At 39.0% G+C, this 25,268-nt stretch overlaps 1 protein-coding gene and 1 pseudogene across 1 annotated transcript; one reads left to right on the top strand and one right to left on the bottom strand.

The window, feature by feature from the left end:
• Positions 1 to 17,086: 17,086 nt before the first annotated feature.
• Positions 17,087 to 18,011, top strand: LOC122687736 (annotated as a pseudogene).
• Positions 18,012 to 21,578: 3,567 nt separating this feature from the next.
• LOC122688057 (methionine aminopeptidase 2-like) lies at positions 21,579 to 23,385 on the bottom strand. Its single transcript, XM_043893871.1, has one exon. It carries the CDS (start codon positions 23,351 to 23,353, stop codon positions 21,920 to 21,922), a length of 1,434 nt encoding a protein of 477 aa, XP_043749806.1. The 5' UTR covers positions 23,354 to 23,385; the 3' UTR covers positions 21,579 to 21,919.
• Positions 23,386 to 25,268: the final 1,883 nt, after the last annotated feature.

Raw genomic sequence — 25,268 nt, 5'->3', positions numbered from 1 at the left:
TGAAGGACGGCACAAGTCATCTCTACATGTGTGCCCACTTTACCGTGGTGGTCCCTTGTATATGCAGCTACACTTGTCCTGTGGCCACTTACCCTGGGGACTAGTTGGTGGCTATGTTCTTTGCAATCCTCACTCCCATGTTAAATCTTATCATTTACACAGTGAGAAACACAGAAGTGAAAGGTGCCATGAGCAGTTTGTTGACACTGGAGTGGAGAGTAACTTAGGTTATCCACTATGTCAAGAAAAGGATATATATGTGGGAATGATTATATACGTAAATTGTGGGGTTAAAAAACAAACAAACAAACAACAACAACTTTTGCAGATCCCTGACAGGAAAAAAAAAAAAAACACCTAGAAACTAACATCTATTGAAGATTTAATGATAATTAGGCGTTTATATTGCATAGGAACCTGGAATGTTAGGTCCATGAATCAAGGCAAATTGGAAGTGGTCAAACAGGAGATGGCAAGAGTGAATGTTGACATTCTAGGAATCAGCGAACTAAAATGGACTGGAATGGATGAATTTAACTTAGATGACCATTATATCTACTACTGTGGGCAGGAATCCCTTAGAAGAAATGGATTAGCCATCATGGTCAATAAAAGAGTCTGAAATGCAGTACTTGGATGCAATCTCAAAAATGACAAAATGATCTACGTTCATTTCCAAGGCAAACCATTCACTGTCATGGTAATCCAAGCCTATGCCCCAACCAGTAATGCTGAAGAAGCTGAAGTTGAACAGTTCTATGAAGACCTACAAGACCTTTTAGAACTAACACCCAAAAAAGATGTTCTTTTCATTATAGGGGACTGGAATGCAAAAGTAGGAAGTCAAGAAACACCTGGAGTATCAGGCAAATTTGGCCTTGCAGTATGGAATGAAGCAGGGCAAAGGCTAATAGAGTATTGCCAAGAGAATGTACTGGTCATAGCAAATACCCTCTTCCAACAACATAAGAGAAGACTCTACACATGGACATCACCAGATGGTCAATACTGAAATCAGATTGATTATATTCTGTGCAGCCAAAGATGGAGAAGCTCTATACAGTCAGCAAAAACAAGACCAGGAGCTGACTGTGGCTCGGATCATGAACTCCTTATTGCCAAATTCAGACTTAAACTGAAGAAAGTAGGGAAAACCACCAGACCATCCAGGTATGACCTAAATCAAATCCCTTATGCCTATACAGTATAAGTGAGAAATAGATTTAAGGGACTACATCCGATAGACAGAGAGTCTGATGAACTATTGATGGAAGATCGTGACACTGTACAGGAGACAGGGTTAAGACCATCCCCATGGAAAAGAAGTGCAAAAAGAAAATGTAAAAAGGCAAAATGGTTGTCAGAGGAGGCCTTACAAATAGCTGTCAAAAGAAGAGAAGTGAAAAGCAAAGGAGAAAAGGAAAGATATTCCCATTTGAATGCAGAGTTCCAAAGAATAGCCAGGAGAGATAAGAAAGCGTTCCTCAGAGATCAATGCAAAGAAATAGAGGAAAACAACACAGTGGGAAAGACTGGAGATCTCTTCAAGAAAATTAGAGATATCAAGGGAATATTTCACGTGAAGATGTGTTCGACAAAGGACAGAAATGGTATGGACCTAACAGAAGCAGAAGGTATCAAGAAGAGGTGGCAAAGATACACAGAAGAACTTTACAAAAAAGATCTTCATGACCCAGATAATCACAATAGTGTGATCACTCACCTAGAGCCTGACATCCTGGAATGTGAAGTCAAGTAGGCCTTAGAAAGCATCACTACAAACAAAGCTAGTAGTTGTGAAGGAATTCCAGTTGAGCTATTTCGAATCCTGAAAGATGATGCTGTGAAAGTGTTGCACTCAATATGCCAGCAAATTTGGAAAACTGGGCAGTGACCACAGGACTGGAAAAGGTCAGTTTTCATTACAATCCCAAAGAAAGGCAATCCCAAAGAATGCTCAAAGTACTGCACAGGTGCACTCATCTCACATGCTAGTAAAGTAATGCTCAAAATTCTCCAAGCGAGGCTTCAGCAATAAGTGAACCGTGAACTTCCAGATGTTCAAGCTGGTTTTAGAAAAGACAGAGGAACCAGAGATCAAATAGCCAACATCCACTGGATCATCAAAAAAGCAAGAGAATTTCAGAAAAACATCTATTTCTGCTTTATTGACTATACCAAAGCCTTCGACTGTATGGATCACAATAAGCTGTGGAAAATTCTGAAAGAGATGGGCATACCAGACCACCTTACCTGCCTCTTGAGAAACCTATATGCAAGTCAGGAACCAACAGTTAGAACTGGGCATGGAACAACAAACTGGTTCCAAATAGAGAAAGGAGTACGTCAAGGCTGTATATTGTCATCCTGCTTGTTTAACTTACATGCAGAGTACATCATGAGAAATGCTGGGTTGGAAGAAGCACAAGCTGGAATCAAGATTGCCAGGAGACATATCAGTAACTTCAGATATGCAGATGACACCACCCTTATGGCATAAAGTGAAGAGGAACTAAAATGCCTCTTGAGGAAGGTGAAAGAGGAGAGTGATAAATTTGGCTTAAAGCTTAACATTCAGAAAACTAAGATCATGGCATCTGGTCCCATCACCTCATGGGAAATAGATGGGGAGACAGTGGAAACAGTGTCAGACTTTATTTTTGGGGGCTTGTAAATCACTGCAGATTGTGACTGTAGCCATGAAATTAAAAGACACTTACTCCTTGGAAGGAAAGAGATGACCAAACTAGATAGCATATTAAAAAGCAGAGACATTACTTTGCCAAGAAAGGTCCATCTGGTCAAGGCTATGGCTTTTCCTGTGGTCATGTATGGATGTGAGAGTTGGACTGTGAAGAAAGCTGAGTGCTGAAAAACTGATGCTTTTGATCTATGGTGTTGGAGAAAACTCTTGAGAGTCCCTTAGACTGGAAAGAGATCCAACCAGTCCATCCTAAAGTTGATCAGTCCTGCCTGGGTGTTCATTAGAAGGACTGATGTTGAAGCTGAAATTCCGTTACTTTGGCCACCTCATGTGAAGAATTGACTCATTGGAAAAAGCCCTAATGCTGGGAGGGATTGGGGGCAGGAGGAGAAGGGGACGACAGAGGATGAGATGGTTGGATGGCATCACCAACTCGATGGACATGGGTTTGAGTAAACTCTGGGAGTTGGTGATGGAGAGGGAGGCCTGGGGTGTTGCGGTTCATGGGGTCACAAAGATTCAGAAACTGAACTGAACTGAACTCAGGAGGCATTTATAGGAGAAGGCAATGGCAACCCACTCCAGTACTCTTGCCTGGAAAATCCCATGGACGGGGGAGCCTGGTGGCTTCAGTCCATGGGATCGCTAAGAGTCGGATACGACTGAGTGACTTCACTTTCAATTTTCACTTTCATGCATTGGAAAAGGAAATGGCAACCCACTCCAGTGTTCTTGCCTGGTGAATCCCAGGGACTGGGGAGCCTGGTGGTCTCCCATCTATGGGATCACACAGAGTCGGACACAACTGAAGCGACTTAGCAGCAGCAGCAGGTATTTATAAGACATCTTGATAACTTGTACTTTAACAAGGCTTCAATGTTCACATTCATAGATTCAGAATAAACAATGGAGAGAACAGCTATTAATATTTACTCTTCTGTTGATCACTGTAGAACAAGATTCTCCCCAGAGTCTTAGTTCTATTTTACTAAATTCTTTATGTATGTTATTTGGATGAAATTGACTTTTTCTTAGGATCTTGATGTAAGAGATTATTTATTTATTTTTGCTTAGCCTATGGTATATCCAGTAGGAAATGGAAATTCTTAGACAGAATGACGCAATCACTGTTTTTTTTTTTTGTACTATGAATTTATCAAAAGCAAAATGAGAGACAGCCACTAAAAGGGAAAATGTTAATTGTCGATCTAGCTCTAATTCTGTTTGTTGCACAAATTAGACCAGAAAATTTGAAATTACTCTTAATTTGTTCTTATATGCTTAAATATCCTTTTGGCTTACAGATTTTCTTGAATATAAAGAAAATGTTTTCTTTTGCTATATCAAGACTTGAGGAGACATTAGAAACTAGAAACTAGACTTTATTTTGGGGGGGGGGGCGGCTCCAAAATCACTGCACAAGGTAACTGCAGCCATGAAATTAAAAGATGCTTACTCCTTGGAAGAAAAGCTATGACCAATCTCGACAGCATATTACAAAGCAGAGACATTACTTTTCCAACAAAAGTCTGTCTAGTCAAAGCTATGGTTTTCCACCAGTCATGTATGGAGAGTTGGACTATAAAGAAAGCTGAGCAACGAAGAATTGATGCTTTTGAACTGTGATGTTGGAGAAGGCTCTTGAGCATCCCCTGGTCTGCAAGGAGTTCCAACCAGTCCATCCTAAAGGAAATCAGTCCTGGGTGTTCACTGGAAGGACTGATGCCGCAGCTGAAACTCCAATACTTTGTCCACCTGATGAGAAGAGCGGAATCATTTGAAAAGACCCTGATGATGGGAAAGATTGAAGGTGAGAGGAGAAGGGGATGACATAGGATAAGATGGTTGGATGGCATCACTGACTCGATGGACATGAGTTTGAGCAAGCTCTGGGAGTTTATGATGGACAGGGAAGCCTGGAATACTGCAGTCCATGGGGTCGCAAAGAGTCAGACAGGACTGAGCCCCAGCGACTGAACTGAAACACCTGTTATCAAATTTCAATAGAAAGACATTTGTTTAGTTTTCAGAGCTGTTGCCCTGTAGGTCTGCTACATATATTTACATTAAATAAACCCTTTATTATCTATCAGGCCTATTCACCTCAGTTGATTTATTCACAAACTAAACAGGTATTAATAGTTCCATTTTTATTATCCCCATTTTATGTAGAAGCAAACTGAAGACATGAAAAGCTTACTGACTTAACTGACTCAGATCACATATGCTTCCCCCATAAAATGTGTCAGGAACTATCACCCTGAAATGCAGGTTTCTTTCACAAGTTTCAGCTACATCTTTCAATCCAGGTCTTTAAACCTCAGTCCTACTTTCTTTCAAAAGAAATACAGTTGTCTGTCTTATGTTAAAGTCTATGGATAATAAAATTATGTGCAGTTTTAATGATTCAGCTTGGCCTTCAAGGAGAAAAATGTGTTGTTTTCACTGTGTTACATTGGTTGTAGCTTTGTCTCAAATGTAGTGCTAGAAGATGGTAGCATGTTAACTTTTTTTTTAAATTAAAACCCCCCTTAAGATTTATTTTTCGTTAATGAAAAGAAGCACTAAAGTAGGTCTTCATAAACACACAGTGACTGATGAAAATTTTTGGAAAGTTGGAGACACCTACAATGCTTCTCTATGTAGTTGAAGAATATCTGGTTATTCTACATTATAACATAACTCATAAATCAGAACTCCTCTGACTATGACACTCCAACTCTTGTTATTTCTCAAAAAAGCAACTCTCTCAGACTCAGTGATGTCCTGGGACTATTTCTTCCATAATCTGAAGGTGCAGTACCACCTGAGCGTGATCCTGGGGTGACAGTGTTCACTAAGTTGTGTGTGACTGTCCCAAAATCCTAGCAAAGAGAACCTTTTCTATGAAGTCTTGATCTGAAAGCGTGTATAATTACCACTTATCTATTTAAATGACCAGGTTTGTAATTACTAGTGAGAATGAAATATTTCAATAGAATCTAGGCTAAATGATATGTGGTTCATTTTGTCATGCGACTGTTAAGAGAGGACAGGAGTGTAACCCATGAGTTACATAGGAAAAGTACTGGGTAAATGTTGTTTCTACTCTAAGACCAAAGAGAAGCCATGAAGAGGGGAACAGACTAATGGTGTCTTAGCTGTACCAGAGGCTCCCTGGAGGAGTGAGAAGATCAAGGTGGCACAGATTATAAACTGTCAACAGCAAACTGGAAAAGCACAAGAAGAAGGAAATGGAAAAGAGGCAGGCATTCTCAGTGGATAGAATCTTGCTGGTTTGTAAGTTTAAAGCCTGTTTATGTAAATCCATGGCTGATTCATGTCAATGTATGGCAAAAACCACTACAATATTGTAAAGTAATTAGCCTCCAACTAATAAAAATAAATGGAAAAAGATATCTATATGTATTATATATAACTTTATATATATATATATATATATATATATATATATATAAAGCTTGTTTATATGCTCCTATGCCCTCATCACCAAGAATCTTCTCTGAGGAACAACTACCACCTGATTAGACTGCCTCTTCCTCTTCATGATACTCTGTGTTGTCCTGGTGTGAAAAATACCAAAGACAAATCTGATCATTGGCTACATTGCAAAGATTGACCCTGAGGGATTTTTCTCTTACTTTTGTGGTGGAATGCATTTTCTTCCTATTAGCTCTATGTTGACTTCCATTTCCTATGCTATTTACACTCTCTTGATTGCATCAAGGAAATCCTTGTGTCAAGGAAAAGCCGTGATGATCTTTTTTGCAGATATATTTGCTTTTGTGGGTATCAAGAAAAGTGGGATGTGATAGCCTCAAGGAATGCAATTCAAGTTGTTGATTTTCAAAAGAAGTGGTGTTCCACTTGTGTGAAAGAGATGTTTAGAGTAAAACAGAGCAACTCAATAACTGAGGAGACTGATACTCTGTTTGTATATGTGGTAGCATCTTAAAGAGCTAACTAGATGTAATTTCCATAGGGATTTTCCTATTGATATCCCATCATATTAACATTTATTTTGGGGAAAAAATTGTCATTATGGCCAATTTAATTTAGGTAATTTTGACCTATTTGTTTTATTCACAAAATACCATTCAGTGCAACAATGAGCCACAGAGTTATAGGAGCTGGGTATTCAGCACAATAATACAAAGCTTGTGTTTGTGTGGAACTTAAATTCCAGTGAGCATAGATGGATAATAAGCAAGTAAATGATTAACTAGAAATATAATTTTGTTAGTAATGAGTAAGATGAAAACATTTTATGAAAGGGTTATGCAGGATAGAAGAAATGGATAGGGATTCATGTAGGTGCTTGAAGTACAGCTAGAATTTCAATTTGGTCTGAATAAATAACCACATTATGCTTCCTCCTTTTTGAAAAATAAGTAGGTTATTTAAAAATGTGCATTTGACATGGGAGAAATGCCTCTCCTAATAAGGTAAAAATAGTTCCTTGGGGGAACAAATATTCCTCACTGTTTCTATGTATAATGCAGAGATATACACAACTCACATAGATAGTAATATATTTGTGATATAACTACTTTCAAGTGACATATGATTAAGGAAACAGAATATCTAAGAAACACCTTTAGGGGCCAATAGTGGACAAAGATTGAGAGATATTGCCTTTAGTAATATATTTGTGATATAACTACTTTCAAGGGACATATGATTAAGGAAACAGAATATCTAAGAAACACTTTTAGGGGCCAATAGTGGACAAAGATTGAGGGATATTGCCTTAGCTTATGTCTACATGGTCAGGTAAAACCGTGGAGTAACTAGAATGTTAGTAAAGTGCATCCAAGCACAGATGTTGGCCCATCATCTGTGAGGATCATCTTCAGTAAAACTTAGAGACTCCTTCTTCTTAGAAGATTTCCCACGTCAGTGGTCAACTCCATTAATGAACCAGTTGTAATCTGTGATACGTTTTCCACAATAGGAAAAAAAATGAAGGCTCTAACTCCAAACATTTCTAAATATAAAGCCTGCCATGGGGCTTCCCTCATAGCTCAGTTGGTAAAGAATCTGCTTTCAATGCAGGAGACCTGGGTTCAATCCCTGGGTTGGGAAGATCCCGTGGGGAAGGAAATGACAACCCACTCCAGTATTCTTGCCTGGAGAATCCCATGGGCAGAGAAGCCTGGCAGGCTACAGTCCACGGGGTCACAAGAGTCGGACATGACTTAGTGACTAAACCACCACCACCACTGTTATACATGCATGCTAAGTGGCTTTAGTTATGTCCAACTTTTTGTGACCCTGTGGACTATAGCCCACTAGGCTCCTCTGTCCATGGGATTTTCCAGGCAACGATACTGGAGTGGGTTGCCATATCCTACTCCATGGGATCTTCTGGGCCCAGGGATGAAACCCACATCTCTATGTTTCCTGCATTGGCAGGTGGATTCTTTACCACTGGCGCCAACTGGGAAGCCCATCATTATGCAGGGATAAAGAATTTATTTATTTTTTTGGGGTGGTGAATATTTTCAAACCCATTATAATGACAACTGTCCTGCACTTAGACGTGACACAATATCAATTGTAGTTTTGAAAGATGTAGAGACTACCAAATAAAGCAATAGAATATTTCAGTCCTGGTACTAGCCAGGTGGCCAAGAACAAGTTCTATTGGCTTTACTTCACCTACATTATCAGGCAAATGAATCAATGTGTGGCCATTTTACTGAAGAAGAGATCTTAGTTGTGGAGAAACTGATTGAATGAATAATACCATGAGCTGGATTTATGTTTGTGGGGCATCTTCTTGGCCTGGCTCTAGTAAACCTCTGCCCCTAGGAAAAGTGAATCATTGCAGGGCTGGATGGAAATTCACTTATATAGTGATTTGTGCCTCAGTCAGCAGAGACACAGTCTCAAAAGGATGCAGTTCATTGTGTGTGTGTGTGTGTGTGTGTGTGTGTGCACATGTGTGTAGTAGAGTTTTATTAAAGTATAAAAAGAGACAGAGAAACTTCTGACATAGACATCAGAAGGAGGATGGAGAGTGCCCCCCTTGCTAGTCTTAGCAAGGGAGCTATATACTTTTTTAAATTGGCTATTACAATAAATGAAAAGAATGTCTCAAGGTTGTAAAGATCTTACTAGACTCACTCCTACAATTTACATTTTAAGAAGGCAGGATTAGAACTAACACTAGAAAGATCTTACCAGACGCATTCCCATAATACACATTTTAAGGTAACAGGATTACCCAAAAGGTTTTCTTTTCCTTTTTTTTTTTTCATTTATTTTTATTAGTTGAAGGCTAATTACTTTACAATATTGTAGTGGTTTTTCCATACATTGACATGAATCAGCCATGGATTTACATGTATTTCCCATCCCGATCCCCCCTCCCACCTCAGTCTCTACTCGATCCCTCTGGGTCTTCCCAGTGCACCAGGCCTGAGCACTTGTCTCATGCATCCAACCTGGGCTGGTGATCTGTTTCACCATAGATAATATACATGTTTTGATGCTGTTCTCTCGAAACATCCCACCCTCGCCTTCTCCCACAGAGTCCAAAAGTCTGTTCTGTACATCTGTGTCTCTTTTTCTGTTTTGCATATAGGGTTATCATTACCATCTTTCTAAATTCCATATATATGTGTTAGTATACTGTAATGATCTTTATCTTTCTGGCTTACCTCACTCTGTATAATGGACTCCAGTTTCATCCATCTTATTAGAACTGATTCAAATGAATTCTTTTTAATGGCTGAGTAATATTCCATGGTGTATATGTACCACAGCTTCCTTATCCATTCATCTGCCGATGGGCATCTAGGTTGCTTCCATGTCCTGGCTATTACAAAAAGTGCTGCGATGAACATTGGGGTGCACGTGTCTCTTTCAGATCTGCTTTCCTCAGTGTGTATGCCCCGAAGTGGGATTTCTGGGTCATATGGCAGTTCTATTTCCAGTTTTTTAAGAAATCTCCACACTGGTCCCCATAGTGGCTGTACTAGTTTGCATTCACACAAACAGTGTGTAAGAGGGTTCCCTTTTCTCCACACCCTCTCCAGCATTTATTGCTTGTAGACTGTTGGATAGCAGCCATCCTGACTGGTGTGTAATGGTACCTCATTGTGGTTTTGATTTGCATTTCTCTGATAATGAGTGATGTTGAGCATCTTTTCATGTGTTTGTAAGCCATCTGTATGTCTTCTTTGGAGAAATGTCTGTTTAGTTCTTTGGCCCATTTTTTGATTGGGTCATTTATTTTTCTGGAATTGAGCTGCAGGAGTTGCTTGTATATTTTTGAGATTAATCCTTTGTCTGTTGCTTCGTTTGCTATTATTTTCTCCCAATCTGATGGCTGTCTTTTCACCTTGCTTATAGTTTCCTTTGTTGTGCAAAAGCTTTTAAGTTCAATTAGGTCCCATTTGTTTATTTTTGCTTTTATTTACAATATTCTGGGGGGTGGGTCATAGAGGATTCTGCTGTGATTTATGTCGGAGAGTGTTTTGCCTATGTTCTCCTCTAGGAGTTTTATAGTTTCTGGTCTTACATTTAGATCTTTAATCCATTTGGAGTTAATTTTTGTGTATGGTGTTAGAAAGTGTTCTAGTTTCATTCTTTTACAAGTGGTTGACCAGTTTTCCCAGCACCACTTGTTAAAGAGGTTGTCTTTTTTCCATTGTATATCCTTGCCTCCTTTGTCGAAGATAAAGTGTCCATAGGTTCATGGATTTATCTCTGGACTTTCTATTCTGTTGCATTGATCTATATTTCTGTCTTTGTGCCAGTACCATACTGTCTTGATGACTGTGGCTTTGTAGTAGAGTCTGAAGTCAGGCAGGTTGATTCCTCCAGTTCCATTCTTCTTTCTCAAGATTACTTTGGCTATTTGAGGTTTTTTGTATTTCCATACAAATTGTGAAATTATTTGTTCTAGTTCTGTGAAAAATACCGTTGGTAGCTTGATAGGGATTGCATTGAATCTATAGATTGCTTTGGGTAGTATAACCATTTTGAAAATACTGATTCTTCCAATCCATGAACACGATATATTTCTGCATCTGTTTGTGTCCTCTTTGATTTCTTTCATCAGTGTTTTATAGTTTTCTATGTATAGGTCTTTTGTTTCTTTAGGTAGATATACTCCTAAGTATTTTATGCTTTTTGTTGCAATGGTGAATGGTATTGTTTCCTTAATTTCTCTTTCTGTTTTCTCATTGTTAGTGTATAGGAATGCAAGGGATTTCTGTGTGTTAATTTTATATCCTGCAACTTTACTATATTCGTTGAATAGCTCTAGTAATTTTCCGGTAGTCTTTAGGGTTTTCTATGTAGAGGATCATGTCATCTGCAAACAGCGAGAGTTTAACTTCTTCTTTTCCTATCTGGATTCCTTTTACATCTTTTTCTGCTCTGATTGCTGTGGCCAAAACTTCCAACACTATGTTGAACAGTAGTGGTGAGAGTGGGCACCCTTGTCTTGTTCCTGATTTTGGGGTAAATGCTTTCAATTTTTCACCATTGAGGGTAATGCTTGCTGTGGGTTTGTCATATATAGCTTTTATTATGTTGAGTTATGATCTTTCTATTCCTGCTTTCTGGAGATTTTTAGTCATAAATGGATTTTGAATTTTGTCAAAGGCTCTTTTTCTGCATCTATTGAGATAATCATATGGTTTTTATCTTTCAATTTGTTAATATGGTGTATTACGTTGATTGATTTGTGGATATTAAAGAATCCTTGCATTCCTGGGATAAAGCCCACTTGGTCATGGTGTATGATTTTTTTAATATGTTGTTGAATTCTGTTTGCTAGAATTTTTTTTAAGGATTTTTGCATCTATGTTCATCAGTGATATTGGCCTGTAGTTTTCTTTTTGTGTGGCATCTTTGTCTGGTTTTGGAATTAGGGTGATGGTGGCCTCATAGAATGAGTTTGGAAGTTTACCTTCTTCTGCAATTTTCTGAAAGAGTTTGAGTAAGATAGGTGTTTGCTGTTCCCTAAATTTTTGGTAGAATTCAGCTGTGAAGCCATCTGGTCCTGGGCTTTTGTTTCCTGGAGGATTTCTGATTACAGTTTTGATTTCCTTGCTTGTGATGGGTCTGTTAAGATCTATTTCTTTCTGGTTCAGTTTTGGAAAGTTAAACTTTTCTAAGATTTTTGTCCATTTCTTCCAAGTTGTCCATTTTATTGGCAGAGAGCTGCTGGTAGTAGTCTCATATGATCCTTTGTATTTCAGTGTTGTCTGTTGTGATCTCTCCATTTTCATTTCTAGTTTTGTTAATTTGGTTCTTCTCCCTTTGTTTCTTAATGAGTCTTGCTAATGGTTTGTCAATTTTGTTTATTTTCTCAAAAAACCAGCTTTTAGCTTTGTTGATTTTTGCTATGGTCTCTTTTGTTTCTTTTGCATTTATTTCTGCCCTAAGTTTTTAAGATTTCTTTCCTTCTACTAACCCTGGGGTTCTTCATTTCTTCCTTCTCTAGTTGCTTTAGGTGTACAGCTACGTTATTTATTTGACATTTTTCTTGTTTCTTGAGGTAAGCCTGTAATACTATGAACCTTCCCCTTAGCACTGCTTTTGCAGTGTCCCATAGGTTTTGGGTTGTTGTGTTTTCATTTTCATTTGTTTATATGCATATTTTGATTTCTTTTTTGATTTCTTCTATGATTTGTTGGTTATTCAGAAGCGTGTTATTTAGCCTCCATATATCAGAATTTTTAATAGTTTTTTTTCTTCTCCTGCAATTGAGATTTATTCTTACTGCATTGTGGTCAGAAAAGATGACTGGAATGATTTCAATTTTTTTTTAATTTCCCAAGGCTAGATTTATGGCCCAGGATGTGATCTATTCTGGAGAGGGTTCCATGTGCACTTGAGAAAAAGGTGAAATTGATTGTCTTGGAGTGAAATGTCTTATAGATATCAATTAGGTCTAGCTGGTCCATTGTGTCATTTAAAGTTTCTGTTTCCTTGTTAATTTTCTGTTTAGTTGATCTATCCATAGTTGTGAGTGGGGTATTAAAGTCTCCCACTCTTATTGTGTTATTGTTAATTTCCACTTTCATACTCATTCACATTTGCCTTGCATATTGCGGTGCTCCTATGTTGGGTGCATATATATTTATAATTGTTATATCTTCTTCTTGGATTGATCCTTTGATCATTATGTAGTGTCCTTCTTTGTCTCTTTTCACAGCCTTTGTTTGAAACTCTATTTTATCTGATCTGAGTATTGCGACTCCTGCTTTCTTTTGGTCTCTGTTTGTGTGAAATATTTTTTTCCAGGCCTTCACTTTTAATCTGTATGTGTTCCTTGTCTTGAAGTGGATCTCTTGTAGACAGCATATATAGGGGTCTTGTTTTTGTATCCATTCAGTCAGTCTTTGTCTTTTGGTTGGGGCATTCAACCCATTTACATTTAAGGTAATTATTGATAGGTATGGTCCCATTGCCATTTACTTTGCTGTTTTGGGTTCACGTTTATACAGCCTTTCTGTGTTTCCTGTCTAGAGAAGATCCTTTAGCATTTGTTGAAGAGCTGGTTTGCTGGTACTGAATTCTCTCAGCTTTTCCTTGTCTGTAAAGCTTTTGAATTCTTCTTCATATCTGAATGAGATCCTTGCTGGGTACAATAATCTAGGTTGTAGGTTATTCTCTTTCATTACTTTAAGTATGTCCTGCCATTCCCTTCTGGCCTGAAGGGTTTCTATTGGAAGGTCAGCTGTTATCCTTATGGGGATCCCCTTGTGTGTTATTTGTTGTTTCTCCCTTGCTGCTTTTAATATTTGTTCTTTGTGTTTGATCTTTGTTAATTTGATTAATATTTGTCTTGGGGTGTTTCGCCTTGGGTTTAACCTGATTGGGACTCTCTGGATTTCTTGGACTTGGGTGACTATTTCCTTCCCCATTTTAGGGAAGTTTTCAGCTATTATCTCCTCGAGTATTTTCTCATGGCCTTTCTTTTTGTCTTCTTCTTCTGGGACTCCTATGATTCAAATGTTGGGGCATTTCACATTGCCCCAGAGGTCCCTGAGGTTGTCCTCATTTCTTTTGATTCTTTTTTCTTTTTTCCTCTCTGCTTCATTTATTTCCACCATTTTATCTTCTACCTCACGTATCCTATCTTTTGTCTCTGTTATTCTACTGTTGGTTCCCTCCAGAGTGTTTTTGATCTCATTTATTGTATTATTCATTTTTAATTGACACTTTTTTAATTTCTTCTAGGTCCTTATTAAACATTTCTTGCATCTTCTCAATCTTTGTCTCCAGGCTATTTATCTATAACTCCATTTTGTTTTCAAGATTTTGGATCATTTTTATCATCATTATTCTAAATTCTTTTTCAGGTAGATTCCCTTTCTCCTCCTCTTTTGTTTGACTTGGTGGGCATTTTTCATGTTCCTTTACCTGCTGGGTATTTCTCTCCCTTTTCATCTTGTTTAGATTGCTGTGTCTGGAGTGGGCTTTCTGTATTCTGGTGGTCTGTGATTCCTTTTTATCGTGGAGGTTTCACCCAGTGGGTAGGGTTGGACAATTGGCTTGTTAAGGTTTCCTGGTTAGGGAAGCTTGCGTCGGTGTTCTTTTGCGTGGAACTGGATTTCTTCTCTCTGGAGTGCAATGGAGTGTCCAGTAATGAGTTTTGAGATGGGTCTATGTGTTAGGTGTGACTTTTGGCAGCCTGTATGTTGACACTCAGGGCTATGTTCCTGTGTTGCTGGAGAATTTGTGTGGTATGTCTTTCTCTGGAACTTATTGGCTCTTGGGTGGTGGTTGGTTTCAGTGTAGGTATGGAGGTTTTTGGATGGTCTCTTATTAGTTAATGTTCCGTGTAGTCAGGAGTTTTCTGGTGTTCTCAGGTTTTGGGCTCAAGTCTCCTGCCTCTGGATTTCAGTTTTATTCTTCTAGTAGTCTCAAGACTTCTCCATCTATACAGCACTGATAATAAAACTTCTAGGTTAATGGTGAAAAGATTCTCCACCGTGAGGGACACCCAGAGAGGTTCATAGAGTTACATGAAAAAGAGGAGAGGGAGGAGGGAGATAGCGATGAGCACGATGAGAAAAAGGGGGACTCAAGAGGAGAGAGAGAGATCTATGCAGTTCTCTGTTCCCAAAGTGTTCTCCGTAGCCCAGACCCCCACAAGGATTCACAGAATTGGATCGGGAAGAGAAGGGGAAAGGAGGAAATAGAGGTGTTCTGAGGTAGAAAATGGAGAGTCAAAAGTGGGAGAGAGTAATCAACACACTCCTGAATAAAAATGGGAACTGAATATTGGATTCTTAAATGTCCAAAATTTATATCACATACTGAAAAATAAAAATTAAAAACCTATAGTAGAGGTTAGACTCTTAAAAATACCATATTAAAAACAAAAACAAAAGCACAAAAAATTTTAGAAATATATATGAAGTTCGGTTTAAAAATAGGGCTTCTCTTTTTTTTTTTTTTTTTTGCAACGTTATGGTGAAATGAAAATGAAAATTAAGGCCCTCTTCTTTAGGAAATAATTGTCCCCCAGATTACTCATTCCATTAGTAGTGCAGCCTCCTGTAACCAGGAATGATGGGAGATGGATGCTATGAGTACATGGGAGAAGAAAGCATGATAATGCATGTAGCAGATGCATAAAACAGTGGGAAGGTCATTCATATTATGGGTGGGTGCTCTGTTGCTGTTTGGTAATAAAATTTCAGGCATTCATAGCATTTAACAAGGGCAAGCTTCATGATTTTGTGTGAACAAGCATACATACATTCATATACATGGTGGTGGTGGTGGTTTAGTTGTTCAGTCATATCCAACATTTGAAACCGCATGAATTGTGGTGCACCAGAGTCCTCTGTCCTTGGGATTTCCCAGGCAAGAATACTGGAGTGGGCTGCCATTTCCTTCTCCATCAGATACATAGCAATTACCAAATAAATATTTGTTGAATGAATGAACTTGTGATAGATACTTACAATAAGTAATATATTTTATATGTATTTCTGTTAGCTGATGTTTATATTTTTACATGTATAATACATTACCTATTTAGCTTATCTGTTAAACTACTTCTTTCTGTTCCTCATATTACATTTTTTTTTTCCTTTTAGATTTTGAAGCTAAGGATTTCCTTTTCTGAACAGATCCTCTTGTACTGAATACCCACGTAAGAGATTTCTTATTCAAGTCTGTTGAATCTGTAAATGTACTGAAGATGACTTATGCTAAAATGTAAGCAGATCAGAATTTTGAAGAATAAAAATATCAATTAAGTCACTATAATTGTCATGAAACTACACTTTCCTAGAAGTGATTATTGTTTTTATACTTACTCCATAGTGTGTGTCAGAAAGTATTGACCTGGAGTGCAGCTTCCTTTGAAACATTAAATTATATTTCTTATAAATAGAGTTGGAAGACAACAACACTTGAATTCCTAGTAAGTTTATAGTCTGGGAAAGCAGGACTATTTTTATCTGTGGAGAATGGCAATTCACCAAGCATTTCTTACCACCTAGTTTGTTTCAGGAACTGCAGACACTGTGCCAACCACTATGGTACATGCAGTGAGGAAACACACTTCAGTAGCGTGTGTGTTCCAGTAGGTACTAGGGAATGTTTGTCACCAAAGACTTCCATACATTTCCCTAAACTTCTTGTTTATGAGAGAGAATTTTTAACTGTTTTTCTTGTCGCAGTTAGAATTTAGAGTTCAAATGTAAATCCTCATGGAAGAAGGAATAGTTCTTACCTTTGTGCAGGACTTCTCAGTTTATGAGATACATCTGATAATTACAATTTCTAATCTTACAGGCACAGAGGAGGTCTTGGAAGCATGAAACGCTGAGATGATGCAGTAAAGTCAAATGGAGTAGGAACCAGAAAGAGAATCCAGATCTAAAGTAATTAGTGCCATATTTTCTCAGTAAGAGTGAGCAAGTGAGTGAAAGTTGCTCAGTCATATCCAACTCTTTGCTACTCCATGGACTATACAGTCCATGGAATTCTCAAGGCCAGAATATTGGATTGGGTAGCCTTTCCCTTCTCCAGGGGATCTTCCCAACCCAGGGATCAAACCCAGGTCTACTGCATTACAGGCGGATTCTTTACCAGCTGAGCTACAAGGGAAGCCCTTTCTCAGTTAAATACACATCAAATATTGTCCTTATAAATGTTTTGCAGGTGGTAGTACTAAGGTGCTTAAAGAGATAAAAAGCTATCATGGAAGAATTAAGAAAGACTTGACACAGATATTGAGGCAAAAGTGCCAAGGACATGCTCCATAGTTATACTGACTACTCTACTTTTGTTCTAAAAAATTCAAGCCAGAAACCCTTGATGACTAGTAGGTATCATTCTTATTCCTTTGTAGATAATTCAGACATCAGGAGGTGTAGTTCCAAAATGTATCTCTTCATGTCTCCCAATAATGTGACTGAATTTGTTCTCTTGGGACTCACACAGAATCCACATTTGCATAAAATACTCTTTATTATCTTTCTGCTCATTTTCCTGTTTACCATGGTGGCCAGTCTGCTCACTGTCATCACCATCTCCCTCAGTCCCACACTTTCAGCTCCCATGTACTTTTTTCTCACTTATTGGCCTTCATAGATGCCTTTTACACATCTGCTACCACCCCTAAAATGATCACTGACCTGTTGTGCAAGAGGAAAACCATCTCATGGGGTGGCTGCCTGACTCTTTTTTGGGTACATTTCCTGGGAGCATCAGAGATCATTGTCCTCATTGCCATGGCCTGTGACCATTATGTGGCCATCTGCAAGCCTCTGCACTACATGACCATCATGAGACAGGGGCTCTGCCAGCTCCTGGTGGTGGTGGTGGCCTTGACTGGGGGGATCGTACATTCCACAATGCAGATTCTTTTCCTGATGGACTTGACCTTCTGTGGTTGCAATGCCATTGACCATTTCATGTGTGATTTCTTCTCACTGTTGGAAATTGCCTGCAGTGACACTTACATGCTTGGGATGGTTGTGGCAACCAACAGTGGGGCCACGTGCTTGCTCATTTTTTCCATGCTACTTATATCCTACATTGTCATCCTGAGCTCTCTGAAATCCCATGGTGCTGAAGGACAATGCAAAGCCCTCTCTACATGTGGCTCTCACTTTACAGTAGTGGTGCTTTTTTTCTGTGCTTTGTATTTTCAGCTACACACGTTCCTGTGACCACTTACCCTGCAGACAAGTTGGTGAGTGTGGTCTTTATAATCCTCACTCCCATGTTAAATCCTATCATATATACAGTGAGAAACACAGAGGTGAAAAATGCCAAGAAGTGTTTATTAAAGAGGAGAGTAACAGGCTTTTCATGATGCCAATAAAGTGACGATTTATATACATAATGAGGATTATACCTCTTGTGAAAGAAAATGAAGACATTTTCCAGATAAATTGCAGAAAAATAATCTTAGGGACTAGTATATGTTAAGTATCTAACATTGGCTAATTATTTTGGGGCATTTTGATAGTTTTTAATGTACTTTGCCAAGGCTTCTGCGTCCACATTTAATGCATATGCAATGTAAAGAACATCTATAAGCCCCTAAGTTTCATCATTGTTGCTTAAGTTTTCCTCCAAAGTCTTATCATTACTTTACTAAATTATTTATATAGTCACATGGATGAAATTAACTTTTCTCTAAGATCTTGACTTCAGAATTTCTCTTGTTTTTGCTTGTTGTTTTATCTTTACGTAGTGTCCAGCTCTTTTGTGACACCATGGACTGTAGCCCGCCATGCTCGTCTGGCCATGGAATTTCCCAGGCAAGAATACTGGACTGGGTTGCCATCTTCCTGAGCCAGGGATCAAACCTGTGTCTCTTGCACTGGCAGGTGTATTCTTTACTATTGAGCCACCAGTGAAGCTGCTATTTTTGCTTAGTCCATGGTGAAGTAGTCAGGGTAAGAATTCTCAGATAGATACATAGGGAAGGGACAGCTTGCGAGTGCAAAAATCACTGCTGGATTTCTTTTTCTGGAGTAAGAATTTACAAGAAACAAATAGAGAAATATCAGAAAGGAGAAACGAATAATACACAGTGTAATTCGTTTCTTGCTGTATAAATTCGGCTTGAAATTATGAAATTACTCTTTAGTTCAGTTCAGTTCAATCGCTCAGTTGTGTCTGACTCTTTGCAACCCCATGAATCGCAGCACGCCAGGCCTCCCTGTCCATCACAAAAACCCGGAGTTTACTCAAACTCATGCACATTGAGTCGGTGATGCCATCCAGCCATCTCATCCTCTGTCATCCCCTTCTCCTCCTGTCACCAATCCCTCCCAGCATCAGGGTCTTTTCCAATGAGTCAACTCTTCACATGAGGTGGGCAAAGTATTGGAGTCGCAGCTTCAGCATCAGTCCTTCCAATGAACACCCAGGACTGATCTCCTTCAGGATGGACTGGTTGGATCTCCCTGCAGTCCAAGGGACTCTCAAGAGTCTTCTCCAACACCACAGTTCAAAAGCATCAATTCATCGGCACTCAAATTTATTCACAGTCCAACTCTCACATCCATACATGACCGCTGGAAAAACCATAGCCTTGACCAGATGGACCTTTGTTGGCAAAGTAATGTCTCTGCTTTTTAATATGCTATCTAGTTTGGTCATCGCTTTCCTTCCAAGGAGTAAGTGTCTTTTAATTTCATGGCTGCAATCACCATCTGCAGTGATTTTGGAGCCCCCAAATATAAAGTCTGACACTGTATCCACTGTCTCCCCATCTATTTCCCATGAGGTGATGGGACCAGATGCCATGACCTTAGTTTTCTGAATGTTGAGCTTTAAGCCAACTTTTTCACTCTCCTCTTTCACTTTCATCAAGAGGCTTTTTAGTTCCTCTTCACTCTCTGTCATAAGGGTGGTGTCATCTGCATATCTGAGGTTATTGATATTTCTCCCACCAATCTTAATTCCAGCATGTGCTTCTTCCAGCCCAGCGTTTCTCATGATGTACTCTGCATATAAGTTATATAAGCAGGGTGACAATATACAGCCTTGACGTACTCCTTTTCCTGTTTGGAACCAGTCTGTTGTTCCATGTCCAGTTCTAACTATTGCTTCCTGACCTGCATGCAGGTTTCTCAAGAGGCAGGTAAGGTGGTCTGGTATGCCCATCTCCTTCAGAATTTTCCACAGTTAATTGTGATCCACACAGTCGGAGACTTTGGCATAGTCAGTAAAGCATAAATAGATGTTTTTCTGGAACTCTCTTGCTTTTTCCATGATCCAGCAGATATTGGAAATTGATCTCTGGTTCCTCTGCCTTTTCTAAAACCAGCTTGAACATCTGGAAGCTCATGGTTCACGTATTGCTGAAGCCTGGCTTTGAGAATTTTGAGCATTACTTTACTAGCGTGTGAGATGAGTGCAATTGTGCACTAGTTTGAGCATTCTTTGGCATTGCCTTTTTTAGGTATTGGAGTGAAAACGGATCTTTTCCAGTCCTGTGGCCACGGCTGAGTTTTCCAAATTTGCTGGCATATTGAGTGCAGCACTTTGACAGCATCATCTTTAAGGATTTGAAATAAATCAACTGGAATTCCATCACCTCCACTAGCTTTGTTCACAGTGATGCTTCCTAAGGCCCTCTTGACTTCACATTCCTGGATGTCTGGCTCTAGGTGAGTAATCACACCATCGTGATTATCTGGGTTGTGAAGATCTTTTTTGTATAGTTCTTCTGTGTATTCTTGCCACCTCTTCTTAATATCTTCTGCTTCTGTTAGTCCATACCACTTCTGACCTTTATTGAGCCCATCTTTGCATGAAATATTCCCTTGTATACAGGCCAAAGAGTAACAGTTAGAACTAAACATGGAACAATGGACTGGTTCAAAGCTGGAAAGGAGAATGACAAGGCTGCACATTGTTAGCCTGCTTATTTCAATTCTATGAGCAGGGATATTTTCTGTTGATCTTTAGGTCATTGTCATCAACAGCTGCACAGTAAAGAGCTGTGATTTTTATGTACCTGAGGGAGGTTATGTACTTAGGGTCTTCCAACTACAGCATGATGACCACTTTCCCTTTATCTCTGTCTGTATGCCAACACCACACTGTTTTGATTATCATACCTTTACAGTACATTTTAGAATAAGGAAATATTATTGTTTTGGCTTGCTCTTAGGAAGGAACGCTAGGAAAAAAAACTAGATAGTGTATTAAAAAGCAGAGACATCACTTTGCTGACAAAAATCCACATAGTCAAAGCAATCATTTCCCCAGTAGTCATGTACAGATGTGAGGGTTAGACCAAATAGAAGGCTGGGAGCCAAAGAACTAGTGCTTTTGAACTGTGGTGCTGGATAAGACTCTTGAGAGTCCCTTGGACAGCAAGGATATCAAACCAGTCAATCCTAAAGGAAATCAACCCTGAATATTCATTTGGAGGATTGGTGCTGAAACTGAAGCTCCAATAGTTCAGTCATCTGATTTGAAGAACTGACTCATTGGAAAAGACCTTGATGCTGGCAAAGACTGAAGGCAAAAGGAGGAGTGGAGGTGCAGAGGATGAGATGGTTAGAGAGCATCACCAACTCAATGGACATGAATTTGGACAAATTCCGGGAAACAGTGGAGGACAAAGGACCCTGGCATGCTGCAGTCTGTGGTGTCACATGGAGTTGGACATGACTTAGTGACTGAACAATAATAGTTTTGTCTATTTGGAATACTATGAGATTTCATTTAAATTTTAGATTTTTTTTCACTTCTGTAGTAAATATTTTTGGGATTTTTATTGGAATTGCACTGAAGTTGTAGATCACTGTAGGTTGTATTGACTTCTTTTTTTTTTTTTTTTTAGATCTGAAAATGTCTTTATTTTTTAGAAAATGGATTCCAGGAAAGTTAAAAAGCAATACCAGAGGGTATATAGGTGCAGAACTGGATGTAGTCATTCAAAGCATTCAATTAAGAATATGGCAATATAAATATCTGAAAAGCATCTCTTAGGTGTTTGAAACAAAATGTATGTCATTCCTAACTATTTGGAGCTTTACAGACAGAAAATGGTTAACATTTCAAAGTCCTGGAAGCTTTTTCCTTGGTTAATAACATTAAATGGTTTGCCTTTGATCAAATTCCTTCCTTTTTAAACATGGATAAAAGTATTACATAGGTCCACTGTTAAGACAACATGTTGCAAATTAAATCTGGTATAATGTATTCCAACAAAGCTTAGAAAATAAAAGGTGTTGTGGTGGCTTTAGACTAAGTTTAATAGTCGTCTCCTCGGCTGACAACTTCTTTACATGTTGGACGCAAAAGTATGGTATGTTCAAACTGTGCTGTATATGATCCTTTAATGTCACATAATGGTGGATATGGGTCTACAACGCCCAAGTCACACAGATTCTTCAGAGCCATCAAGTATTTACGTTCTCCCAAACGATCCAGCCATCTGCGGCAGAAGGCGAGAGTGCCAAAGTTTTCATTGATGACATTTAACAAGTGTTTTGTTCTTGGAAGCCTTATTGGCACATGTCCAACATCAAAATTTTTCATGTAATGTGAACATTCCATATCATCATGAACCACACCTTTTCCTGTGCTACCAAAGGTTTCGATGGCATATACTTCTCCTTCCTCCATTCTTGTTGCCTCTCCTCCTTTCACAATGGGCACTGTTTTCCCAGCATGTATTCTATATGGCCCAATTGAATGTCCATTTAGATTACGGATTGGTTTTACTTGATATGTCTTCCCATCTATTTCAACTTCATAGGATTCCATAACTTCTTGGATTGCCTCACCAGCATCACAGAGATGAACATCAATTCCGGCACACTTTATTCCAGTGTTAGTGGCATCTTTTACAGCTTTTAATAATGTATCATATTTGGGATTAAAAGTGACAGTAAAAGCACAATCGATAATCCTACCACTTATATGTGTTCCAAAGTCTATCTTACAGATGTCATCATACTGTAATACTGTTGTGTCACCAGCATTGGGAGTATAATGGGCAGCACAGTTATTCAGAGAACACCCAGTAGGAAATGCCAGGCCTGCGTTTAATCCATTCTCTTTTATTAATGTTCGTGAACAGTCTTCCAACTTCTCACAGATTTCTATCATTGTCATCCCAGGCTTGATCCAGCTCATAACATATTTTCTAACTTGTCGATGTGCTTCTGCAGCTTCTCGAAAATCATTCCAAATCTCTTCACTAGCTTGATCTAATGCTTTCTTTTCTTCACTTGTAGTTCTCCAAGCAGCTGTTCGCCCATCTTGTGTGGGTGGGTATTCGCATTCTTGTCCTTTGGGAAATACACCATTAGGATACAGGTCACATATTGGAACTGAGGGAAGGTCTGTTTGAACTTTTGGTCCTCTCTTCTTCTTCTTCTTTTTCTTCTTCTTTCCAGCTGCTCCATCTCCATCACCATCTCCATCTTCATCGTCATCATCTCTTTCTTTCTCTTCCAATGCTTGTCTTTCCAATTGTCTTGCCACCTCATCAACTGAGGCTCCAGCTTCTTTATCAGGTTCCTGTTGCCCTGGGGCAGCCCCTTTACTCTTCTTCTTCGTCTGTCTTTTTTTCTTGGCTGCCTCTTCAGCCGTAGAGGCAGCTCCCTCTTCCCTGTCGTCTGGATCCAGGTCGCCATTCAGGTGGCTCCCGCAGGACGCTGCTGCCTCCACACCCGCCATGTTGCCCGAGAGAGCGCGAGGCACTGAAACAGAAGAGCTGTATTGACTTCTTAATAATATTAAATATTCGAGTTTATGATTTTTTCAGTTGTTTGCATATTCCATAATGTTTCAGCAACTTTTTGTAGTTTTTGGTGTACAAAACTTTGCCTCCTTGCTTAATTCTTTACTCTTTCTGATGCTATTCTAAATGGAATTTTTTTTTTTTATTTCCATTTTGTGTTGTTCACTGATAGAATAGAAATTCACATCCTTTCATGACAAAAAGTAAGCTATGAACAAATTGGGTATAGAAGGAACAAAACTGAACAAAATAAAGGCAGTATACAAGCAACCCACAGCTCAAAACTTACTCAGCGTTGGAAGGTTGAAAGGTTCTCCAATAAAATCTGGATCAAGACAAGAGTGCACACCCTTGGGAATTCCCTGGTGTCCAGTGGTAGGACTGGACCTTTCCCTGCCGTGACCCAGGTTCAATCCCTGGTCAGGGAACTGAGATCCTGCAGGGGATTGAGCTCCCACAAGCTAGGCAGTGCGTCTCCCTCCCAAAAATGAGTGCACACGCTCACCTTCTCACCACTTCCTTGTAACATGGTACTGCAACAAAAATTCCTGTCAAATTTGTAGAGTTTCTTATGTACAGACCAGGCCACCTAGGAAATGGGCTAATTTTACTTAATTAACTTTTATTTAATTTGACTGCCTGTAATAATGTGGTAGCCACTTCCTATCCTCTGGATCTCAGTGTAAACATCATCTTTTAAGAAAGATCGTCTCTGATTACATTATCCATAGTAGATATTTCCCACTTATTCTGCCATGGTACACTATTTATTGTCTGGGAAGCACTGAATAAGTCTGTATCTACTTTATTAAGTTGTCTCTTTATTATCTGTTTCTGTTATAAGAATATAAGTTCCATGCAGGGAGGAATTTTCCTTTTTTTATTAAATGCTGTATTCTCACCTGTAGTACCATTCATGGAATAAAATAAGTGCCTAAAATTTAAAAGTAAAACAATTCAATAAATATCTAGTTCTTACATCTAAATTGGTGATAAAAATATGTTTTGTATAATTTTCATCACCAGTTTTGGAGAAGGTAATGGCAACCCACTCCAGTACTCTTGCCTGGAGAGTCCCATGGACTGAGGAGCCTGGTGGGCTGCAGTCCATGGGGTCGCTAAGAGTCGGACAGGACTGAGCAACTTCACTTTCATGCATTGAAGGCAATGGCAACCCACTCCACTGTTCTTGCCTGGAGGATCCCAGGGAGGGGGGAGCCTGGTGGGCTGCCATCTATGGGGTCACACAGAGTTGGCCACGACTGAAGCGACTTAGCAGCACCAGCATCACCAATTTAGATATAAGAGATAGATATCTTTTTTTTTTTTTTTTCCAAATTATGGTAAGGAGTCTGCCGGCCAGGCAGGAGACCAGGGTTTGATCCCTGTGTCAGGAAGAACCCCTGGAGATGGGAATGACTACCACTCCAATATTATTGCCTTGACAATTCCATGGATAGAGGAGCCTGGAAGGCTCATGCGAACCTGACAGAGGAAACTGACATGTTCATGAGATCGCAGAGTCAAACATGACTGAGCAATTAACATGCTTAATTTTTTTCTTAAAATGGATAAATAACTAGTTATTATATCTCAATTGTTGATAAAAATTTTGCATGTTTAGCCAAATGTAGGGTAGAATAAATTGAGTAGTAAGTAAAAGAAAAATGCGCTAGGGCAAATGAAGAAATACATGATGAGCTAATATCCACTGGGACAAAATGATTGGGCTGGTATTTTGCTCCTGGTTGGCAGTAGCCTTAAAATGGTGCTGAAGCTGACTTTTTCCTCAATCATTGTGACCTTAATTCTATGATTTGGCTTAGTAGTATCTTTAAATACAAGTGTACT

Source organism: Cervus elaphus, chromosome 32 (genome assembly GCF_910594005.1).
Source record: "Cervus elaphus chromosome 32, mCerEla1.1, whole genome shotgun sequence".
Classification (NCBI taxonomy): Eukaryota; Metazoa; Chordata; class Mammalia; order Artiodactyla; family Cervidae; genus Cervus; species Cervus elaphus.
The sequence above is the reverse complement of the archived record's forward strand: the minus strand, read 5'-3'. Positions and strand labels throughout refer to the sequence as shown.

Bases quoted from the DNA above. Each gene is read 5' to 3' on its own strand.
- LOC122688057 (XM_043893871.1), bottom strand. From the start codon at position 23,353: ATGGCGGGTGTGGAGGCAGCAGCGTCCTGCGGGAGCCACCTGAATGGC.